Source organism: Haliotis cracherodii, unplaced genomic scaffold (genome assembly GCF_022045235.1).
Source record: "Haliotis cracherodii isolate W230 unplaced genomic scaffold, xgHalCrac1.p SCAF_12, whole genome shotgun sequence".
Taxonomy (NCBI): Eukaryota; Metazoa; Mollusca; class Gastropoda; order Lepetellida; family Haliotidae; genus Haliotis; species Haliotis cracherodii.
In genome coordinates this window covers 27037266-27062544 of record NW_027266267.1, presented here as the reverse complement: position 1 = coordinate 27062544, position 25279 = coordinate 27037266, and the positions used below count along the sequence as shown (strand labels likewise).

Sequence of the window (25279 nt, the reverse complement as noted above, 5' to 3'; positions counted from 1 at the left end):
CAGGGATTTTGTCATCATAGAATTTTCTTCGTCTGGTTCATTTGTGAAGTTTTGGGGTGGGCTATGAATATGTTACCATGATTTTGGAAAATTCCCCGTTCTGAAAGGTCAATCAGAGGTTTCAAATAACAGTTACCACCTCCGATAGAAACCACTCAGGTCAAAAGGCTTGGTACATAATACATGTCAAGGTTGAATCCTCACCTCTACACTCATCCTCCGTCTGTGCGCCGGTGTTGGGAGTGGTCTTGCCTCCAGTGCACAGCTGACACGGACTGGCCAGTGCTGTCCCCACCTGACCGACGTCCGCCAGGTATGACCCCCGCTGACACACCACACACCTGCCCAAATCCGTGTTGAAATACGTCCCTTGCCCACACTCAGCTACAAATACAACACATGACCTGATGACACTGATCTGCCATGTATGTGTTTGCTGTTTAACGCCGCACCCTGCAATATTCCGGCTATATGACGACGGTCTGTAAATAATCGAGTCTGGACCAGACAATCCAGTGATTAATGTTTTGAGGAATGTTCCACACCATCGGGGTACACTGACCAGCCATTAAACACGTCAACAAGCTGGACAACCTGTTCCACCAAGTCGCCTTTTACGACCAGCAATTCCAACCCAGAATCACCCCAGGAAACAAAATTCTGATTTTGTGGGTGATTGGACATTGTATAAAAAAACATAATTAAATAATTTTGTAATACATATTGCGAGCACCATTACATAATTCCTGATAATGAATTGCAAACAAGAAAATACACCCTTCACCAAAGAGCTGTATCCCTGCTCAAGAGATGTACTCATTTGGTGAGTGAGTGAGTAAGATTTACCCCAATTTCAGCAATATTTCAGCAATATTACAGAAGGGGACACCGGAAATGGGCTTCACACATTGTACCCACTGGAGGAATCAAACCCGTGTCATCGGCGTGATGGGCAACGCTTTATCCGCCAGGCTACCCTCCAGCCCTGTACCATGGACCAATGGCGTACATCACGTGGTACATGGAGATCCTGATCCAGGTTCCCGGGACAGATGAGTGACTTACCACAACAGTCCCCAGTCAGCTGTCTCCCGCCGTCACATGTGGGAACATCGGCTGTCAGGAACGATGAAACTATCGGAGTACCGATCTGCCAACACACGTGAAAACATTCATCATCATTCACATCATAACAGGTGCACAGACAGGGTTTCATTATTTTTAAAAAGGCCACACATTGTTTATTTTTTCGCTTCATGGTCCTGCCACCCCTACTGAATAGCAGCTGGCCCATGAAATAAATCAAACATTCGGTCTTTTCAACTGCCCTCCTTCATCGGGCAGCTAATGGAAGACCTCAGGCTTCTGCACATGATAATGCCCTGAAAAATAGCGTTACCCTTATAATAGCCTTCAACACGAGCAGGCTTGTGTTAAACAGTGATCACCAGACTATAGGGCTGGGACAAGTCCAAATTCCCTAACCACTGTAGGTCTCAGGAGATGTCTCATAATGTCCGATTGGGAACATTTTTAGCATAGCCCTGGCAAAATGTATTTAGAAACTTATATTAAACAATCTGGTCATTCATACCCTGAAGTTGAATTAAGTTATATCTTTATTCAACCATATGAAAAATCAGAAGGAATGGGTGCATAGTCAGAAAGAAATGCAAACATTAGTGACTTGTAGTGTAACCATAGAGTTCTAGATAATTTTTGTCATTAAACAATATATCACTTGACTAGCCACGGATCCAGGTAGTCCTGTGGGTACCCGGGTCCTTGTCAGTACCCACCCGACCCGGTTACCCGAGTTACCCGTCCCAGCCCTACCAGACTATACCCAGAATGCTCACAATACCTACCTGGAAGTGGAATTTCTCTTCATCAATGATGGCTACTGCCAAAATCTCTGGTGCAGACATTTTCAAAGAATTGGCATTGGTAAGAGCAGCCCTGAAAGAACAGTTTAATAATAATAATAACAACCATCAACTAACAGTGGATGAGTGTGCAATATTTCAGTTATATCACAGCTAGTAAATTAAATGTAAACGTGAACAGTTGCCTTAGGCCTGTACAACTCACTTTACTGTAAGGAGGCGGACTGTGACAGTCATCATGCGTGTGTCCGTTATACACACAGCCTGCACATCCACACTGGAACATGTCGCAGCGTTACACAGCTCCTGTCTCCATTGGTTGTTGATCTCTGACAGCGCCCCCTGGATCTGGGTCTGCAGTGTCGCCTCGAGGGATGGGGAGCAGAGGGTTGTCATGAGGAAGTCCATGGTCACGACGATGTCATGCTTGGGGGTGGTGCAGCCTGTCACAGAGAGAGAGAGTGAGTTACTTTTCCAGTAACACATATTCCAGCCACGTATCACAACTACAGAAGCTCACCTTGTGTTATGTGATTGTGGAGTTTCACTGACTGCAAAATATTGCATCCTATATGCCTAAACATTGAGAAATTACATGCACTACGAACGTCATAGGATGCAAAAAAGAGTAACTTCCCGATGCAAGGGAGTTAGGTGACTTTAAAAGAGTTATAGCATGGATGGACGAATGAGTCTGTGCATGGTCCAATCAAGTTCATGTCATGAACTAGACATCTGGTTCATCAACTGCTGCGCAGATTTAATTTGTTTGCAGGATTTGTAAAGCATGTGTACCACGAACTCGGGGCCAACACATATTTTCCAGTTAACTCCCTTGCTTCAGCAACCCATGCTTGCCATAAAAGGCGATTATGCTTAACGGGATCGGGTGGTCATGATATCAATCACTGGATTGTCTGGTCCAGACTCGATTATTTACGGACCGCCATCATACAGCTGGAATATTGCTGGGTGCGTCGAAAAACAACAAACCGACCAACCCTTGCCTCAGGAAGATAAAAAGAGAGTGGCTATTCAAACCATTTCAACTAAACAGTGAGTTTGGTTCAACGCCACTTTCAACAGTATTATCATGGCATGTCAGCTTGATGTGGGAGGTCTCAGCTAAAGAGATGCAGGTCTCAGACATTTACCACTTTGGTGAAACCCTCAAGCACTGATATGTTGCTGACAAACCTAGAAACATCATCAGGGAACCACAATCACATTTCTGGCAAACATTAGGAACTAAACTCCACACAGTGAATAGCATGCTCCTGAATCTAAATGCAGTTACAATTTAACATTTCTATAAAAATAACCAGACACTTCATGCAACCGAATGAAACGTGTCAATATTCAAGACACTCTGTTAAGGAATTCTTTAAGAATTTACAAGCCGAGGGTTTTCTAAATGACCAAATTCTTTCTCCCAAGAAGAACATGACTGACGTAAACTCCACACAGTGTTCTCTGCTACTTACTGGTGCATGCTGACAGCTCGTAGGGCAGTGGGGTGTCAGCCTCGGCGTACATGCCGTGGATGCCGCAGCTGTAGTACTTGGGGCCGGGCATTGCCATGGCGAAGTTGTTCTGGTTGCACTGCACTGTACACCGGAACCCTCCTTCTATCACGGTACATGTCTCATCCCCAAACAGAGGCTGAGTGGGCACCACACACGCTGTGCCTGCAATAGACAGAGGGTTGTCCTCAGGGCCTGGTTCAGGGGGCACGGTATTACTGGTGTATCGGTACATTGAGGTTCATTCTTTACACAATATGTATCACTGTATCTATTACTGGTGTATCGGTACATTGAGGTTCATTCTTTACACAATATGTATCACTGTATCTATTACTGGTGTATCGGTACATTCAGGTTCATTCTTTACACGATATGTATCACTGTATCTATTACTGGTGTATCGGTACATTGAGGTTCATTCTTTACATGATATGTATCACTGTATCTATTACTGGTGTATCGGTACATTGAGGTTCATTCTTTACACAATATGTATCACTGTATCTATTACTGGTGTATCGGTACATTGAGGTTCATTCTTTACACAATATGTATCACTGTATCTATTACTGGTGTATCGGTACATTGAGGTTCATTCTTTACACAATATGTATCACTGTATCTATTACTGGTGTATCGGTACATTCAGGTTCATTCTTTACACGATATGTATCACTGTATCTATTACTGGTGTATCGGTACATTGAGGTTCATTCTTTACATGATATGTATCACTGTGTCTATTACTGGTGTATCGGTACATTCAGGTTCATTCTTTACACGATATGTATCACTGTATATATCACTGGTGTATCGGTACATTGAGGTTCATTCCTTGCACAATATGTATCACTCTATCTATTACTGGTGTATCGGTACATTGAGGTTCATTCTTTACACGATATGTATCACTCTATCTATTACTGGTGTATCGGTACATTGAGGTTCATTCTTTACACGATATGTATCACTGTATCTATTACTGGTGTATCGGTACATTCAGGTTCATTCTTTACACGATATGTATCACTGTATCTATTACTGGTGTATCGGTACATTCAGGTTCATTCTTTACACAATATGTATCACTGTATCTATTACTGGTGTATCGGTACATTGAGGTTCATTCTTTACACAATATGTATCACTGTATCTATTACTGGTGTATCGGTACATTGAGATTCATTCTTTACATGATATGTATCACTGTATCTATTACTGGTGTATCGGTACATTGAGGTTCATTCTTTACACAATATGTATCACTGTATCTATTACTGGTGTATCGGTACATTGAGATTCATTCTTTACATGATATGTATCACTGTATCTATTACTGGTGTATCGGTACATTGAGATTCATTCTTTACATGATATGTATCACTGTATCTATTACTGGTGTATCGGTACATTGAGATTCATTCTTTACACAATATGTATCACTGTATCTATTACTGGTGTATCGGTACATTGAGGTTCATTCTTTACACAATATGTATCACTGTATCTATTACTGGTGTATCGGTACATTGAGGTTCATTCTTTACACAATATGTATCACTGTATCATTTTTACATGCTCGGTACATCAGTTGATTTCAAATAGCGATTGTTTTTGTGTTTCATGTTATACACGTGCCAAATACCTTCCCTGACCCAGAGTGTGCATCATGGCCTGAGATGGCTGTGTATTTGTTGAATGAGAAGCCTGTGAGTAAGTGATGGTCATTCAATGTGTTCATAGTTTATTTAATTCAATTGGATTAACATACAATAGTGGTAAAAAGGGGGGTATAAAAGTTGGTATATTTTTACTGACTGACATTCTCATCATGAGTTTGAAACGAAAACGCCATGCTAACGATGCTGCATTCAAACTGCGAGTTTTTGCTCTAGCTGATATTTTTTCTCACAGGTTCATAATTCTATATACACCGATTCACAAAATGGTGCTTCGTTGTTGATGGGCAAGATATAATGATCATTATGAGATTAAAAAAAGACAAGAGAAACAGCTTCCCACATTATGAGAGTGGATGACTGGTTTGTTAAATCTTTATTAGAAATAATAATGACTTTTTCAATATAATTACAACGTTTTTCATCTTATATTATTGAATATCTGCGAGTTATTATCGGCACATGTCTTGCACTCCGACTTCGCAGTGTTTTTTGCCTTTCACTTCCTGGTTCGGCGTTTATGCAGGTCATATCATTTTCTTACGTATTTCAGTGGTCAAGTTAATACCTCGGCTTATCTACGGGGTCGGCTTATCTGCGGTCATATAAGGTAAACATTATGTTGTACCAGCATCTTGTTTTGTTCTTTTCATGAACTTCAATTCATACCTTGATGATACATAGGGGTACTATGTTACACCTACCTTGTACCGATACATACACAGTCAAACACCGTTGTGTCGAGGTTGAAGGGACCTACATAAATACTTAAAGTTTTTCGAGGTTCTACGCAACCGAAAATGATAAATAAAAAAGGCACGTGCAGGGACCAAGCTTTTACTTCAAGACTGCCGACTGTCGAGACATCAAAGTTTGACACAACAGTGTTTGACTGTTCTGTGGTCTCAATACATAATATGCATCTCTTTGCGTGTTCTGCTAACAAGGTTGTTGTTATCAAGCACTTCCTGTCTAATTTTCATGATTAAATAATGTGGGTCTGATTCAGCATTGTGTGTGGTGAATGCTGGCGAGGTACAACACTAGCCCAGCTAGCCATCACTACTCACTCCAAATACACAGAGATGGTGTGAAATCCTGAGCTGGGTTTTTAAGCCATATTTTAAAATATCTGATGAATATTTATAGAAAAAAACAGGTCTGTACAGCAAATTGATGTGTAAAACTTGGACTATTGGGTTATTTTCCAAATGGAGCTCTATATTCCTGGACTTTTAAAAACCTATCAGAATGTACATCTATTCTGAAATACCAGTTAAAATCATACATTCAATGGAAATGTTTCTACTTTTACTTTCATGTGTATATAGTTTGCGACTCTAGCAAAGCTTGAGTAGGAACATTTCTTTCTGTCTGGTTCATTATATCCCACATATAACATTATTCCTGCTATGTATATTATCTCCACACAAAGCTGTACTTACGTCTGTTGAACAGCCTGAATGTACAAATGGCTGCATCTCCATCCTCGTCACTTCCAGCATACGCAACGCCATACGTCCCCCACGTCACCTTGGTCTCTGAAACACACAGGCACTATGTCAGTGTTCACACAGATGCCAGCCTGTCCATACCAATGCTAGCTTAGTCACAGGGCCTTGGTCAGTGGTCAGACAGATGCTGGCTTTATCACAGAGGTCTGTCAGACAGGTGATAGGTCAGTCATACAGGTGGTAGCTATCTTGAAGTTTGACTCTTCACCTGGCTTCTTGAATTTCACATTGGCTCCCTGAAAACAGGCTGCAAGGGGAAAATTAGACTTTCAGGCCTGTTTCAGTTACACCACCAGGGCCAATCTTGGATTCAAAACCATCATCACAGGTTTCTGGCACGCTTATGAAACACTGCACAGCGAAGTTTGGTTCTTAGAATCCAGCATAGGCAACTGGCCCACCCGTGCCCTCTAGAGCCTAAGCAGCTACAACGTAAATATTCTGTAACTGAGAAAATAATACTTCATGGAACCAGGGGGCACGAGTGGCCCAGATGTCTAAGGCGCCGCAATTCGCTGTGCAGAGTTGCGTCCCTTGGGCATGCCAGGAACCTATGATTGTGGGTTTGAATCCCAGTTAACCCTTATGTTTCTAGGTTTGTCAGCACCATACCCATGCTTGTGGGTTTCACCGAAGTGGTAAATGTCTCAGACCTACATCACTTCGGGATTTCCTCCCAAATTAAGCTGACACACCATGATATAACTGGAATACTGTTAAAAGCGGCGTTAAACCCAACTCACTCACTCATGGACCATTGCTATCATTTAACAGTGTTCCAAGTTAAGCATAGAGGTCAAGAGTTTTTTCCATAACCCTCATGTTGATATTAGATACAAGCTCTAGATTAAAATACAACAGAGCAAACCTCAATGGACCCAGATACTCCTTTAGTTCAAGTTCTTTATAAAATGCTTAGATTATTGTCAAACATTCTGCTGTCAGTTTTCTACTGATGTGTTATTTTCTATTGTTGTAGCTGCACCTACCCCCGGACACATAGTTGGCACGAACTGAGGTGGCGCCACTGAACACAGGCACCGGCCATTCTGGGATGGACTCTCGTGGAGGTATCCGCAACTGGTCACTAGGGCAGGAGGTGAGTTGAGGGCTGGACGTCACTGGAAAATAGGTTCACAAATTGTTCATGTTACTGGGCAAATAAGAACCCACTATGGTGCAATATGTAATATAAATGATCGTTTCATTTCCATGTCGGTTCTCATAAGAAATATTCCGCAAGATTTTGTTCAATCTGTGTCTTTTTCATTTTTCGTTGGGCCTGCCCCCTACTGAAATGCAGCCAGTCCAAGAAATAAATAAAACACAAATATACATTATTTTTTTATTGGGTCTTCCGCTAGTAATATAGACTCTCTTATACAATATGAAATGTTATATATAAATTCCATGTCTACATCACTATCAGTGATTCAAGAGGCCAGCTTCAGTTTGAAGTCAACAGCAGAATATTCGACTTTTGTATGAGTGAAGAATTTCTTTTTGAAAAGAATTATATCAAATAAACCAAACTCTGTTCCACAAAACAATGCTACAGCTACGATTCTCTAGAAGTCTGTACTAAAGTTTTGGGACTGTCTTAGAACAAAGATTGCTTGATGGAACTGGGCCCCATGTCACAAAGCAATCTTAGCGCTAAGATGAACTGAAGTCGGTTCTGAAGTTTGGGAGCTACAGTTGTCCATGATTCCAGGGGGAGTAGTGATAGCACTACATTGTTTGCATGAATAGGTTAAAGTACATGAGTTGTGATGGTTGTAGTGCTACAGTCACTTTGTGAAACCGGGACTAGGCCCCTGGAATGAAGTGATGCACTCAATCTCATTCAAATCAGATCTTAGTTCTCGCTACCGCGAGGACATCCCAATACAGGGAGTAGTATAGGCCGACCTTTTGTAAACTTTGACCTACCAATAGAATAACTGACAAAACATTAACATTAGCCAAACAGAAAGTAGCTTCTTTGTGCTTTATAGCACTAGTTTCAAACTGGCGACTATGCTTTGAAAACATATTTTGACTAATTCTTGATTAAAAATTTAAAAACTGAACAAAAGAACATCCTGGAATGGCTAACAGATGGCCTAGACTTATGAATTCAGTCACATAGCCGTTAACTTTCATCCAAAATTCCCCGTGTTAACTTTTTCGAGATTGCATGATTAGAAAACACATTCTGTCACTTTCATGATCTGGTAAGTGGGGCTCTGACTGGTCAGTTGAAAAGTTGATCTGATGTGACCCGTAATATGATGTTAATAATAATATGATGACCCGTTAAGATCTTTGTTTAGTGGTAGTGAGAACTACAAAGACTTGATAGTAATGAGACTGTGCTGCACTACATGTGTACACTACTGACCTGCATCCAGTGTTCTGCAGGCCTGAGAAGCAGCAGCCACGCACACCCCGGAGGTCAGCTCACTGTTGTAGTCCACAAGTCCATTGATGCCGTCCAGCATGTCCGAGGTGAAGCCCAAGATGGCGTCCGATGGAGTGAAGTCTTTGTTACTGTAAAGGTTTTCTCTCTCAGCAGTTGTCAGTTTCCGTGGCACCAGAGACAGACGGCTAATCCTGCCCACCATCCCGCGTGATTGGTCCACTGTTCCCTTGGAGGAGTCATAGGTTCCGTCCAGAACTAGCCAAATGCTGGAACAATTTGGTGGAAGAATATCTCATACCAGTCTTTGATTAGCATTTAGAATAAAGATAAATAAACACATTTTTATCCACAAAAAGTTTTATGTCTTCACATGAATATATCTAGACCTCCATAGAAGTGTTTCAAAACCATTCAGAGGAAGACACTAACTTTACGTCAGTTGGCCCAACTAAATTTTCTCAATGGTCCAGCTGTCAAGGGATATCTAGAAGCAGACACATGAACTCGATGATACATGACATTTTGACATGACCCTGTCTATGGAAACAAACATACATGACAACAGTTCCTGGAAGGTACCATCATTATAGGTACCTGCTGCTACTTTTGCCAATTGTATTGTAGATGCCTTTCTGTCTCGTAATAACCTCCTGGTACGAGGTTTAACTTTTTGCAAGTAAGACCTGATGATTTGAGTAGCAGACGGACTTTTAACTTAGAGTTTCAAACGTCCAATGTTCTCGAAGGCAAGAAATGAAACATTTTCGTTATGAATGACGGGAATCGAACCTGCAACCTAACATATCATGTTAAGTTTTGTAACCCACTCTTTTCCCACTGAGCCACCGGGACTGGTGGGGCAATAACGTTCAATTGTAGATGTCATGAATTAGTTTTGTCTGTATTAGAGTTTGGTTTTATGCTACTTCTAGCAATATTCCATCAATATCACAGCAGGGGACACCAGAAAATGGGCAGCACGCATAGTACCCAAGTGAGGAATAGAACCTGGGCCTTCGACGTGACAAGCCAATGCTTTAACCACTAGGCTACCCCACAAACCCCATGTCATTTCTGAAGGGTTATATTGGTATGTAGGCTGTCCAACATGAACATATGCCAACAAGCATCAATAGATCTGGGTGTGTTGGCAACGTGATCAACAGTTGAAGAACATGCTTAAGCCTATGTCACACTGATTGGATACTTTCATGAAACGACTATTAAAATCAATGAAAAGTGCAAGACTGAATGTGACCGAAAGGCTACCTAAAACACATGCCTGAACGCAAGCAGAGACTCATTCATGGGCAATGCCTGACAAGTAACTATCAGTGTGGGTATAAAATGGTTCATTCCAGATGCAACTGAACCGAATGCTCGGAAGTTAAAAATGCGACGTTTTATATCTGGTAATCTGACCCCTCAATAATGACACTGAGTATATGAACACCAAAGCTGTTCCTTACTAAGATGGGATGTTGGTGTTCCAGTTGTACTGCTGCACATTGATGAAAGTCCCATCTATATACACCGAAAACTCCCGGCTGGCGGAGTCCCACACCAGGACGATGTGGTGCCAGCGGCCGTCGTCCAGGGAGGTGAAGGACATCTGAGCCTGCTGTACGTTGCTCGGGTTCTTCACCATCACTCGGTCCTTCTCCAGTCTCAGCAGCTCCTGGGCTGTGCTGTCTATAGTGCTGGAGCTGGAAGATTAACACCAATTGTAGCAAATGTTCCGACTGTCTATTGATAAGTGGGGACGGTCGTCATATATTCTGGGAGTCTACATTTTCTATGAAATAATATTCCTTAAAAATGCTTGAAAAAGCTAATGTCCTAAGGATATGCAAAAACAAAAATACCATTTGCTGGGAATGCTGCGCATTTGGAAATACAATATGTTGCGGGTAAAAGACAGTTGATTGGTTCCTCCCTTCCTGTTGTGAAATGCTGATAGAAACAATACTCGTCTCAAACAAAAACAGCACAGTGAGCAGGGCTCACTAATACCCCCGACTTCAACTCCAATATATTTCTAAATTCAATACATGAAAAAAAAATCATATTTTTTTCAGAAAATAAGCTTATAGAAATCAAACTTTGCACTGCACCTCTCCTATTGGTATAGAAACAGTACCCCCAATTTGAAAAGAATCCATGAAATAGTTTTCTAGTTATAGGTCGCACAAATGCTTCAGTAAAAAAATTCTAAGTGAAAAAATAAAAAAGAACTGTATTTTTTCAAAAATCAAAAAATTGAAATCAAACTACGCACTGCACCTATAGGTATAAAAAGTGTTTAAGTAGTAGGGCTGGGATGGGTAAACTCAGGTACTCGGGTCGGGTTGGTCCTGAGTAGGACCCGGGTACCCACAGGACTACCCAGACCCGTGGTTAGTCACGTGACATATTGTTTAATGACAAATACTCACTATCGCTCAGTGGTTACACTACAAGTAGCTATTTCTTTCTGACGATGCACACTTTACGTTTGACTTGTATATGTTTGAGTAAAGATAAATCTTCAGTCAACTTCAGTGAACACATGATCTAAATAGTTTTAGCCAGGGGTGCGGTAAAACAATTACCAATCAGACATTTTGTTCCCTACTCTTGAGACTTGCAGTGGGTACCCGGGTAGGGTTTGGTAATAGGGGGGCAGGTACCCGGGTAGTAAATTTGGACTCGTCCCAGCCCTATCAAGTAGGAAAAGAATCTATGGAAAAGCTTTTAAGTTATAGGTCACAAAAGAAATGTTCTCTGCAGGTGGGACGGATGGATGGAAGGACAGACAGACAGACTTCTTTGGAATAACTATATACCCCAGCCCTTTTTGGTCAGGGGTGTAACAATCTCCCACCCACAATCATGAAAAGCTTATTCCCTATATAGTAATGTCCTGATGATGTATCATTATTAATACAAAGACATCATGGCACACCTGATAGGAACATTCAAAGTAAATATGACATACATCAACACATGTCAATAAGTGAGTGAGTGAGTGAGTTGGGTTTTACGCTGCTTTTAACAGTATTCCAGTTATATCGCGGCGTGTCAGCTTAATGTGGGAGGAAAGCCCGAAGTGATGCAGGTCTCAGACGTTAACCACTTTGGTGAAACCCACGAGCACGGGTATGGTGCTGACAAACCTAGAAACATAATCGGGGTGAACGGGGAAATCGAACCAACAATCATAGGTTTCTGGCGTGCCCAAGGGATGCAACTCTGCACAGCGAAATGCGGCGCCTTAGACGACTGGGCCACCTGTGCCCCCCACATGTCAATAAGAGATTTTTACCTGAGGCCATAGAGTGTAGCAATGATCCCCTGGGGAGTCTGGGCAGTGTACCGGAGCCAGACAGACAGGGAGAGGGACTGAGACCCAAGCTTCTGGGGTGTCGACAGGGCATCCACAAGGTAGGTGCTCGGCCCGGGGAACGCCACATCAAAATCTGCTGACACATCTGAAACAGTAGACATTGCATCTTGGATACAATTGGAGTTCTCAGAGACCAAGGTTGTTTAGGTTAAATATGGTACATATAATGCAATGCATTGTCACATCCTTGATACTGAGTGAGTGAGTGAGTGAGTGAGTGAGTGAGTGAGTGAGTGAGTGAGTGAGTGAGTAAACATTTGATGTCGTATCGGCATTATTTCAGCCACATATCTACCCTTGATGATGATGATGATGATGATGATGATGATGATGATGATGATTTTAGAATGAGGGGCAGCAACACAGAAGCTGCAGTGATGCTGAATGATATGGAGCCAAAGATATGTAAATTGGGATAATCAACAAAGTCACCGAGTCTGACCACCCGATCCATTTAGTCATCTCTTAAGACAGTCAAAGGTTTCTGGGGACCTGGAATCCTGGAATCCCACAGATTCACAACCACTGCAGGGACTTCACTTCCGGGGACAGTTTACTGTTATTATTATCCAGTGTAAGAAATGTGTATTCTGTAATGACATTGTCAACGCAGATGTGCCACAGCATCACAGATACTGGGGAGGACTGAATGTTTCCGAAGGGCGTCAGTTAGCAAGTTTATTAACTAAGCCATGCAGCTTCAGAATTAGGTTTTTGTACAGCAAAACTGAGGTGACTATATAATTGAAATTACATAAAAGGATTTGTGCAAAGTCTTTTGAAACATACCAGTAATTATTAATGACAAAAATTGTTTAAATTTCATTTCATGGTGAAAAAAAGCTGTATCTTATAAAATGCCGGCTAAGTCTGCCATCCAGTGCCAACCATTTCAACATTTAACAACACTGTGAATGTGAAGCTAGGAGTATTAGCATGGTATGCTATATTATTGTGGTAGATAATTTATAATGGAACTTTGTTAATGGCGAACGCTTACTATCCTGTTAAATATGTCGTACGCAAAATGTTTCTCGTTCCTTGTTCAACTTTTATGGCACATCAATTATGATCGATCGATGCTGATTTTCTCTACTGAGTTCATTAAACAAAGTTACTGTCATAAGCGACTCAAGGGAGGTCAACTCTCTTTTATCGTGTTATCAATATTTTGTGGTGTGATGGGTGTGGATTATGTGGTTTACATCACTTCCTGTTTTTGATTATGCATACTCAGTATACATACGACCTAGGGTGGGTCAAGGGACTTCGGTGAAACCCACGAGCATGGGTATGGTGCTGACAAACCTAGAAACATAATCGGGGCGAACCGGGATTCGAACCCACAGTCATAGGTTTCTGGTGTGCCTGACATACCGCAATGAGTCCTGTATAGATTTGCATAAGTAAACAGTCCACAGGGGGTGTGGATTACGAGATCTACCGCGCTAATACAGTGTCATGCTATACCTTTCTGGCAGGTTTCCCCGATCTTGTCTGGCTGACATTGACAGGTGTACGAGTTGATGCCGTCGATGCACAAAGACCCTGTGGGGCAGGGGCCGCTGGCACAGTCGTCAACGTTGGTTTCACACCGGTCACCGCTTGTACCTGGATGACACAATTATCAGCTGAACCATCAAACAGTTTCACTCTTATTGCACACAGCATGTCAAAGTAATATCTGCCACATTCTCAGCTTATCAGAAGATTGTTCTGTTAGCAGTTTAATGCTCCACTCAGCAATATTCCATCTATATGACAATATCTGTACATAATCAAGTCTAGACCAAGTATCCAGTGACTGACATCATGAGCATCGATCTACCCAATTGGGATATAACATGCATCAACCAAGTCAGCGGGTCTGACCGCCTGTTCCTGTTAGTCGCCTGTTATGACAAGCATAATCGCCTCTTACGGCAGGCATGGGTTGCTAAAGACCAATTCTCGACCCCGATCTTCACGGGCCGACAAGCATGATGTACTGGGGACCTATTATGCTTCAGAAGCGTCAAGAAGAAGGTAGACTCCCTACCTGCAGGACAAGTGCACTTGACTGTCCCGAGGTTGTCGTTACATGTCCCTCCGTTCTCGCACGTGGTCGCGCTGCATTCAGCTGTCCTCTGTTCACAGTTGTCGCCTTTTAGACCTGAAAATACACGAGACTGAGATGATCATTTGCCGTCACCTTGGACAAAGTGTCAGTTTAATGTGCGAAGAAAGTGAGTGAGTGAGTGAGTGAGTTGGGTTTAACGCCGCTTTTAACAGTATTCCAGTTATATCGCAGTGTGTCAGCTTAATGTGGGAGGAAAGCACGAAGTGATGCAGGTCTCAGACGTTTACCACTCGGTGAAAGTCACGAGCACGGGTATGGTGCTGACAAACCTAGAAACATAATCGGGGCGAATCTGGATTCGAACCCACAATCATAGGTTTCTGGTGTGCCCAAGGGACGCAACTCTGCACAGCGATTCGCGGCGCCTTAGACGACTGGGCCGCCTGTGCCCCCGTGTGAAGAAAGGCCACAGTGATGCATGTACCCACAACCACAAGTAGGGTGCTGTCAATCCAAGAAGTATGATGAGGGCGAATCTGGGATTTGGACCCATGATCACTGGATTCTTGCATGACTAAGGGAGGCAACTCTTACAGCAATTTCCCTTGTCTTAGATGACTGGACCAGGAAATGAATAAGATGTACATATTGCGTATAACATATAGTTTTTAAGCAGGATATTAAATTAGCAGGCTCCTGCTGGACAGTATCTATGAGCATTTTCTGGACCAGGGCAAGTTGCAGTGATACTGGACACAAGAGTTCTTATATCTCCTAAAGAATAAAAGGTAAGATCAGGCCAGGGCTTTAGATAACATTTTTGAGTCATTAAGAATTCATATATTGTATATATTTACTTTTTGGATCAAGTCCATTGGGTGTTGTCAACCGATGAGTCGACTTTGAAAAAATGATTCCACTTCTGTTGGTTGGTTGGTTTGTTTGTTGTTAAATGCCGCACTCAGCAATATTCCAGCTTTATGAGGTCGGTATGTAAATAACTGAGTCTGAACCTGACAATCCAGTGATTGATATCATGAGCATCGATCCACGCAATTTGCATCGAGGACATGCATCAACCAAGTCAGCGAGCCTGACCACCCGATCCCGTTTGCCTTTTATGACAAGCATAGTCGCCTGTTATGGCAAGCATAGTCGCCTGTTATGGCAAGCATAGTCCCCTGTTATGGCAAGCATGAGTTGCTGAAGACCTATTCTACCCTGCAATCTTCATGGAACTTTCATTAAATTATGTTTATAATAAACACGCTTATAAGAAACTGACGGATATAATAAACTGTTTTTTTGTCCTAGCCATTTGCTCTGAATATGCTGTATATAAATAGTCATATATACATATATATATACACAAAAATGAGGTAAATGTTCACTTAGTGTACATGTAATATATAATAAAATAATAAAGTCCACGTTAGTCCATCATCTTCTTTATATCAGTTTCAGACATATTACTTTCGCCGTCTCATGACAGCTCTTCAGTGTAACTGACAATGACATATAATATGACGTAATACTTATGATGATGTCATAAATTACAACTGTGACGTCATAATGTATTTACACACACCAGCGACGACACCAAGTAATTTAACAATTGTAGGGAGACATTTGAATTAAATATACAGTATTTGTAAAGTAACAGGGTAACATTTACGATTGCAATGAGCAATCTATTAATACATTCTAGAGTTCAATTTTGGGTTTCATCACTTGGATAAACATTTGTTCTTTTTCCAGTCTCAGCTGCTTGTTACTTGTATACAATTTTTAAAACGGAAAAATGGTAAATGTATATATAGCAAACTGTGGTTATAATAAACTAAAATCAGTGATCATCTAGTTCGTTATAGCCATAGTTTACTGTAACTTCTTATTGTCATGTGTTCATGTGCTGTCCTGGGTGATGTATTTAGGAAATAAACTACAAGTGGAAGTAATTTATCATACAACAAAACACTGCAGGGAGAAAAAAACATGAGGGGTGAAGTCCCGAGTGGTTTAATCTCCCTGCAGCGTTTTATTGTACCATAAACATCGACCATGAGTCTCTCCCACTTTTGGATGCGATTGTTCGGCCACTGTGTTATCTGCGTAGCCCAGATCATCTATGGGGAACAACTTACTGGACACTTCCCTCTCAAAAATAATGTCGTTCAATATATGACAACAAATGACATCGTGACAATGTTTTTATCGTGAAATAAACCATGCTTCCTTCTTCTTTGTTCTTTGCAATTTATCGCGTGGCTGTCTTATATAATCTCATAACAGTGATACATGCCACAGGTGCAATAAGCAGGATGTTGCACATTTGTGCATTATTCCCTGCACTACATGTCATCTGATGCCTGCATTCAGTCAGAAATAAAAAGACAAATAAAAGACATACATGTACACAATTTGAACAAGAGTCATCAGAAAGATGACATATCCCCCCGGCAGCTGTCTGTAAAGTAACCCCAAGTAAATGTGCAATTCTGCATGTAATGAGTCAACAGTTGAATGTTCTTGAAGAAGCATACATTGTTTACCCACAAAAGATCCTACATGGTCGCATCCATATGAAATGGAAAGTAAAACAAGTGTGTTTCTGTGGGTTTTTTTTATGCAAACAAATGACAAATTACAAGAAACAATAACTAAACAAGGGTATTGTCAACGAAGTCATCTATATCCCACTGCCCATTCTAACACGTTATGGTCCCAAACCAGGTAACTGACCCAACATTTCTCTTAGCCTATGTCAAAATAGCTGCAATGGAAATTCTAAAATAAACATATCTAAAACTCCTTAATATCAAATGGCACCAGTTCAGTATGTGCTTTACATATAGACATGCAATGTTTGACAAGTACATATTCAACGGGTTATTTGTTATACTCCATAAGTGAACCCACCCTACATTAAAACTTAAATCCAACTTGTTGCCATAGAAACATAAAAAATAAAAATTTCTAAAATTCCTAAATAGCAAAAGGCACCTGTTCAGCATGAGTCTGATAGACATGCAAAGTTTTGTTAGAAAGTACTGAATGGGTTTTGAGTTATGCTCCGGAAACGAATTCTACCCTTTAGAAATTAAGTCCAACTTGTTGCCACGGAAACATAAAATAAAAATTTCAAAAATTCCTAAATAGCAAAAGGCACCAGTTCAGTATGTGCCTGGTAGACATGCAAAGTTTTGTAAGAAAGTATTTAACTGTTTTTGAGTTACGCTCCGGAAATGAACACCACCCTTATAGAACCTAAGTCCAACTTGTTGCCATGGAAACGTAAAAAATAAACATTCCTAAATAGCGAAGGCACCACTTCAGTATGTGACTGATAGATTTGCCAAGTTTCGATCAAATACACTGAATGGTTTTCGAGTTCGGCCCCCGGAAAAGGAAATGATTACGTATGGACAGACTGGCTGATATCTTAAAAAGCTACATATTGACACCTAACTGGCAGTAGTCATTGTAAGTCTGGCCTACCTGCGGCACATTCACAGACGGCCTTGTAGCCGTTGTTGAGACAGGTGCTCCCTGAGCCAAGACATGGCCTGGAGATGGTGCAGACATCGTACACACCACTGCAGGTCAACCCCAGGAAGCCAGGCGGGCAGCTGAACACAGAAACATACAAGGACAGGCATTAGGAAGACATGTAGCAGACAGTTTGTTTCACGTTTATACCTCCAGACACAAAAACATATGAATCTAAATATGATAGGTTAGGCTACCCGGTAATAAGGCTACCTGGTCAGTATTGAGTTAAAGTGGATTCATAATCTACAGTGTCATCCCTCTAACATAACCAAAACAAGCACTCATATCCGCCGCCAATATGACATGTCCGCTTGTGTGCAAGGCATAAGCCCTCCGGAAATGAGCACTACCGCCATTTATAGTCTAAGTCAAAGTAGTTGCTATGGAAACTCGAAAAATAATTTTTTCAAAAATCCCAATCTATCAAGAGGCACCAGTTCACCACTAGACCTATCTATGTGCCAAGTTTCGTGGTTTTTCAGTTCTGCTCTATAAACAAAATATGACGGAGAGCACCCATCCCTATATCCCCCTTCCACTTTGTGGGGGGGGGGGGATAAAAATTAACTGAATAGCTTTAGACCTGACGATGTAGTGCCTTGTCAATTGTTTTTTCACTTGTATTACACCCATAAATTAATCATTCAATTAATGATATCTCCTAAACGGTGATTGACCAGGTGGTCGAATAACTGATAGCCTTCCCCAATCATACAGTCGAACCTAGTTGTTTTGAACTCCTGGCGACCTGGAAAAAAGACCGAGTTATCTGGGTTCTAGACATCAGAAAAACTTATATGCTTAATCTGGATAATTGGGACTCCCAAATGAGTTGGAGACAAACAGGAATTTGACACATCCAAGTTCGACACAAGGAGGTTTGACTGTATGTCAACAGATTCACAGAGTGCCTCTTTAATCATTAACACAAAAACACTGTAGATATTAATATGAAATCAGTGCTATAATATAACACAAGCCCTGCGCAATGAATTATGCACAAATCAATGAATGTTTTAAAACTAATTAGATGTGTACTGTATAGGCATTTATGTAAACTTAATCAGATGACAATGTTGTTACAGCAATTGACCAGGAGAGATCAAGACTGAGTTAGATGCATCCCCCAAAAGAAAACTTCAAGTACATTCATGAAATAAAAATGTTTAAATCAAACAGGGCTGCAGTAGATTCTTGGAGCTCCTAGATTATAGCTGGGAGGAGCTCCCAGATTATACCCCGGGGTAGATTCTGGGAAAGGGGGGTAGATTCTGGGAGCTCCCAGAATCTACCAAGGTATACTCTGAAGGGGGGTAGATTTTGGCACCTTACACCGCAGAATAGTTCGCAATTTACTTATTCAAGTATAGCAACACGGAGGGAGGGAGATATTGACCTCGTATAAAGTCTATCATTGTATTACTTACTTGCAAACATATGAAGTATCCGAGTTGATGCAGGTGCCCCCGTTGATGCAAGGGTTGACGGTGCAAAAGTTGATCCTTGTCTCGCAGTTCTTGCCAGTGAAGCCGTTGGGACAGCTGCAGACGTAGGCGTTGGTGCCGATGTCGATGCAGGTGGCGCCGTGGCGACATGGGAAACTCTCACAGTCGGTATCCCCCTTCTGCAAGCAGCAGCAAACACCATATGTAAGGTTTGACTTGCCCACAAACATCATATGTGAAGTTTGACTTGCCCACAAACATCATATGTGAAGTTTGACTTGCCAACAAACATCATATGTGAAGTTTGACTTGCCCACAAACACCATATGTGAAGTTTGACTTGCCCACAAACACCATATGTGAAGTTTGACTTGCCCACAAACATCATATGTGAAGTTTGACTTGCCCACAAACATCATATGAAGTTTGACTTGCCCACAAACATCATATGAAGTTTGACTTGCCCACAAACATCATGTGAAGTTTGACTTGCCCACAAACATCATATGTGAAGTTTGACTTGCCCACAAACATCATGTGAAGTTTGACTTGCCCACAAACATCATATGAAGTTTGACTTGCCCACAAACATCATGTGAAGTTTGACTTGCCCACAAACATCATATGAAGTTTGACTTGCCCACAAACATCATGTGAAGTTTGACTTGCCCACAAACACCATATGTGAAGTTTGACTTGCCCACAAACATCATGTGAAGTTTGACTTGCCCACAAACATCATATGAAGTTTGACTTGCCCACAAACATCATGTGAAGTTTGACTTGCCCACAAACATCATATGTGAAGTTTGACTCGCCCACAAACACCATATGTGAAGTTTGACTTGCCCACAAACATCATATGTGAAGTTTGACTTGCCCACAAACATCACATGTGAAGTTTGACTTGCCCACAAACATCATATGTGAAGTTTGACTTGCCCACAAACACCATATGTGAAGTTTGACTAGCCCACAAACACCATATGTGAAGTTTGACTTGCCCACAAACACCATATGTGAAGTTTGACTTGCCCACAAACACCATATGTGAAGTTTGACTTGCCCACAAACATCATATGTGAAGTTTGACTTGCCTACAAACATCATATGTGAAGTTTGACTTGCCCACAAACACCATATGTGAAGTTTGACTTGCCCACAAACATCATATGTGAAGTTTGACTTGCCCACAAACATCATATGTGAAGTTTGACTTGCCCACAAACATCATATGTGAAGTTTGACTTGCCCACAAACATCATATGTGAAGTTTGACTTGCTCACAAACACCATATGTGAAGTTTGACTTGCCAACAAACACCATATGTGAAGTTTGACTTGCCTACAAACATCATATGTGAAGTTTGACTTGCCCACAAACACCATAAGTGAAGTTTGACTCGCCCACAAACATATGTGAAGTTTGACTTGCCCACAAACACCATATGTGAAGTTTGACTTGCCCACAAACATCAAATGTGAAGTTTGACTTCCCCACAGACCACTTTAGACCAGCTTAGTTTGTCTGTTTTCAGTTCCTGACTTTTACAGCTGCTATCATCATACTGGTATTGTCTGTTTTTAATAGCACTGGCATCTATTTGTTGTGCTTCTCTGTAGAAAATCAGTATTTTAAAGAAAAATATTTAAAAAAACAAATTTGATAACATAGGGGGAGGGGGCTTAACATTACAATATCTTGTAGGAAAACTACAAAATCCTACAACTATCCACCTGTCTCAGACTAGTAGTCAGGTGGCAATGTCTTCCTCCATACACATTTGTGAAATAAATAAATAAATAGGATCTACCAACTTGATTCTTTCCTATTTATGCCTCAAAGTGTTTTTGTTCTGTGGTCTGATATTAATGGAGTCTAGACCAGACAAACCAGTGATTGATGTTATGAGCAATGTGCCAGGTCACAGCGTACAATGACACCATGAGTCAAGTCAAAGCTTGACAACCCATCAATAAGTTGCCTCATACAACAAGCATAGGCTGCTGGAGGTCAATTCCAAGGTAGGCATGGTAGGCTATGACAGGCATGGAGAACTGTGTACGCATCTAAAGTCATTCAGCTGATCATCCAACTTTTAAACATTTAAGAGAGTGAACAAATTTCACTACTTTGAAAAGTAGTGTCATGGTGTGTCAATTTTATGTGTGCGGAAAACTTACTTTATGACCTCTTCTTGCAATTACAAGAGTAATATTTTGAAATAAAACCATTACATCTTCATCAAAGTGACAAGAAAATGTGACAGGCAGTATTCAAATTATTTCTTTTATCCAACTATATTCTAAAATGGCAAATCAGTTGTTACAATAAAATAATACTTTATCTATGAGTGTGAAGTTTCTACATGTACTAAATAATAAACAAGAAATAAATATACCAGTATCTGTAAAAAAAAATTCTAATTTGTATATTTATTTCAGAAGGATGTTACAGTCATTTATTTGGCGTTTTGTGTTAGTTTTCCAAAATATAAATAAAAAAATATTCCTTAGAGCGAATTTTGAAAATAAAAGAAACAAAAAAATATTAAATTACAATGACAAGATGGAGGGTTAACTCCCTTTGAAGTTCGGGAATGGAAACTAATAGCCACAGAAAAATGAATTTCTCTAACTCACACGTTTAGAAATGTGAGTGAACGAAGGATTGGAAAAACACCTTAAAAGACAAGTGTAAAAATGGTACACAAACAGAGTTCATACTTGTACATTAATGTTCACTAATACATTATTTCATGCACATGCACATGCATAATCATGCATACAACTTATCCTCGTCTCTGTCACGTGTGACTACAAAGACTTTTCACAAGTATCCCACACTTCTGTAATACAACCCTGTGTACAACAATATGATGATCTGATGACCTGATGACCTGATGATCTGATGATCTGATGAGGACAACAAATTTGCTGGTGAACTTGTGCTTACAAGACCAAGTGACCATGACCTTCACTTGGGAAGAGGCTAACATGCAATGACTACATGCTGACATCTTCATACTGAAGACAGTGAAAACATGATGTAAAACTAAACTAAGGATGACTTACAATTAGAGATTCCTGGAAAAGAATAATGCAGTAAGTAATATGTGAACACAAACTTAGCTTCATTCTCCATAGATTTTAGAGTCATTATATGGACTAGCAGCTGGGCATGCTAGACCTAACCAAACACTAGTATATTCAGACTAGTGGATTTTTTATTCATTTGTTGTTTAACGCCGCATTCAGCAATATTTCAGCTTTATGTTGGTGGTCTGTAAATAATCAGGTCTACACCAGACAATCCAGTGACTGACATCATGAGCACTGATCTACACGATTGGGATACGATGATGCATCAACCAAATCAGTGACCTATGTCATTTCAGATAGTTTACATGAGTTAGGGATGACGCTGCACGGCAAGTTGCTGCAGCTAAGATATCTGGGACACCCTAGCCCCACAATTCTGAGGAGACTCACGGAGCAGTTCTTGCCGTAGTATCCTTGTCTGCATGTACACTGGTAGTCCTTGAACAAATCATTGCAACGAATGGTCCCCACAATGTCACAAGGGAATGGGGTGCAGTCATTGAGCAGATCTTCACAGTTTTTGCCTGTTGATGAAAACACATTGTTGTTATACCTCTTAAACATTTGGCTTCTACTGCAGTAACTGAACTGAATCATATCTGTACGGGCAAGGTGGATATGAATTAATAAACACATTCACAAGATTTCTGACATTATCATAAATATCATCATTTATATCTACTGTGATATGTGGTCAAATATATGATATAAGACCTTGTCAGCTGTACTGATTATGTATCAAGAATGAATTTACACAAGATGACAATGCCTCTCTTACATTTAATTATTTACATTGTACACGAATAACTTTCTGTTACTTTAATTTCACAAATGAATTAAAATTCAAATAACAATGCCTGCTAATATTTTCTTATCACTTACAATTCATAAAGTGATTGTTTTCTTTTGATGCTTTTTAAACGATTAAATTATTGATACTTTAATTGCATGAATGAATTCAAACATATTTTTATTTCTTAATTACAAAAGTCCCATTGATGATTGATTATTTCAAAAGAATTCAGTTTACCAATGTTGACTCCAATATATAACAAGAATAACACTAGATATAGATATGTATATATATACATTCTTCAACATGCGATGTCCATGCTTTTTGAAAATCAAATAATAAATATCTTTAAGTGTCACTTTTATCTAATCAGTGAAATACATTGATGTGAATGCTCTTAATCTAGTCAGTGAATGAGTTGGGTTCTTGGAAACTTTGCAGCAATATTATTGCATGAAACCACTAGACCATCACAAATAATTCAATTTTAATCTGCAAAATGGAGCCTCAATGACGTAATTCATGCAGTTTGGAGAAAATCTGTTGCTAATGTGGTTGTGATTACATGAACACCTATAGATAGGACTGGAAACATGCCGTGACCAATACGGACAACACAATGCTAAAAAACTGTTTGATTGGTAATTTTCAAAGTTGGTAAACAGTAAAGACAAGATATTTTTTGGATGACAATTTTTTTATTTAATGTTAGTTTGGTTTGTTTGCTTGTCGTTTAACGTTGCACTCAGCAATATCCCAGCTATATGACGGCAGATATAAATAATAGAGTCTGGACCAGAAAATCCAATGATTGACAACACGAGCATCAATCCACGCAATTGGGATCGATGACATGCATCAAACCAAGTCAGTGAGCCTGACCACCTGATCCTGTTAGTTGCCTCTTATGACAAGCATAGTCACCTTTCACGGCAAGCATGGAATGCTGAAGACCTATTCTACCCCGTATCTTCACGGGGCTCTTTATTTATTAAGGATATATACCAAAACATCACATCCTAATGAATATAGAAGTCATCCATAAAATATCTAGCCTTTATGAACACAATGCTATCATCTCATCTTGCGAGTTGAGTTAGTTGGTTATATGCTGCTTTGAACAGTATTTCAGTTATATCCAAGCCTAGCAAAAAATATTGTTGTTTGGTTGTTTTGGAAATTGAAAAAATACAAGTGAAATTATATAATTATAAGGTTTCATCCACACATCCTGTAACGACAGTGTTCCCACTGGCTTTAGAAACTGTCGTCCTGGTGGACTAGCAACTCTAAAAATTACCATCCCCCTAATTTTTGTCAGTCCCAACTTTAACAAAAACACATGAAAATTACCAGGTTTTAATTTCAGTAATATGTTCAATTTTTCTCTGAAGTAACCTAATTAGATCTACATGTCATTCACCCAAAGTTCACAGTTTTCTCTTTTGTTTTGAATATTTCGAGACTAAGTCGCCACAAATACACATTAAACCTTGAAGCAAAGTGACATGTTATTTCCTTGACTGAACATAGACAAGGGAAAACCCTGACAAGCTGAGTTTGTTTGAAAAACATACTGTTATGAATATCTCTGATGTTTTGTTCAACAGAAAATATTTATATAAGGTACTTTATTTGCCGGTCCACAGGCTCTGGCAGTGACATAAATTGCCGGTCCAAGCCTAATTTTACCGGTAAAAAACTGGTAATTACCGGTAAACGGGAACACTGTGTAACGGTTGATAACATACAAATATCACCCGTTTCACTTCTCAGGCAGTAATAACATTCTAAAAAGTCCATCACTAAAAAAGTCTTCAGTAATGATTAAAAAACAATCCAAATAGTGTTAGTAGCAAGCACTATCATTGTTAGAACGGCAGGATCTAAGCACTGAAATATTCCTTGTAGCATTAGGACAAACAGGGAACCTT

At 40.2% G+C, this 25279-nt stretch overlaps 1 protein-coding gene across 1 annotated transcript in view; it reads right to left on the bottom strand.

The window, feature by feature from the left end:
- The window catches only part of LOC139457247 (uncharacterized), a 119463-nt gene that overhangs the window by 11767 nt on the left and 82417 nt on the right, over window positions 1–25279 (bottom strand). The window contains exons 40-54 of the mRNA XM_071238658.1: window positions 22943–23076; window positions 19433–19629; window positions 17952–18082; window positions 14433–14546; window positions 13865–14005; window positions 12314–12479; window positions 10479–10715; window positions 8989–9275; window positions 7595–7726; window positions 6537–6632; window positions 3371–3574; window positions 2092–2329; window positions 1869–1959; window positions 1066–1150; window positions 205–384 (exon numbers count right to left, since the gene is read on the bottom strand). Of these exons, the coding sequence (XP_071094759.1) occupies window positions 205–384; window positions 1066–1150; window positions 1869–1959; window positions 2092–2329; window positions 3371–3574; window positions 6537–6632; window positions 7595–7726; window positions 8989–9275; window positions 10479–10715; window positions 12314–12479; window positions 13865–14005; window positions 14433–14546; window positions 17952–18082; window positions 19433–19629; window positions 22943–23076 (2433 nt within the window). The remainder of the gene's footprint in view (window positions 1–204; window positions 385–1065; window positions 1151–1868; window positions 1960–2091; window positions 2330–3370; window positions 3575–6536; window positions 6633–7594; window positions 7727–8988; window positions 9276–10478; window positions 10716–12313; window positions 12480–13864; window positions 14006–14432; window positions 14547–17951; window positions 18083–19432; window positions 19630–22942; window positions 23077–25279) is intronic.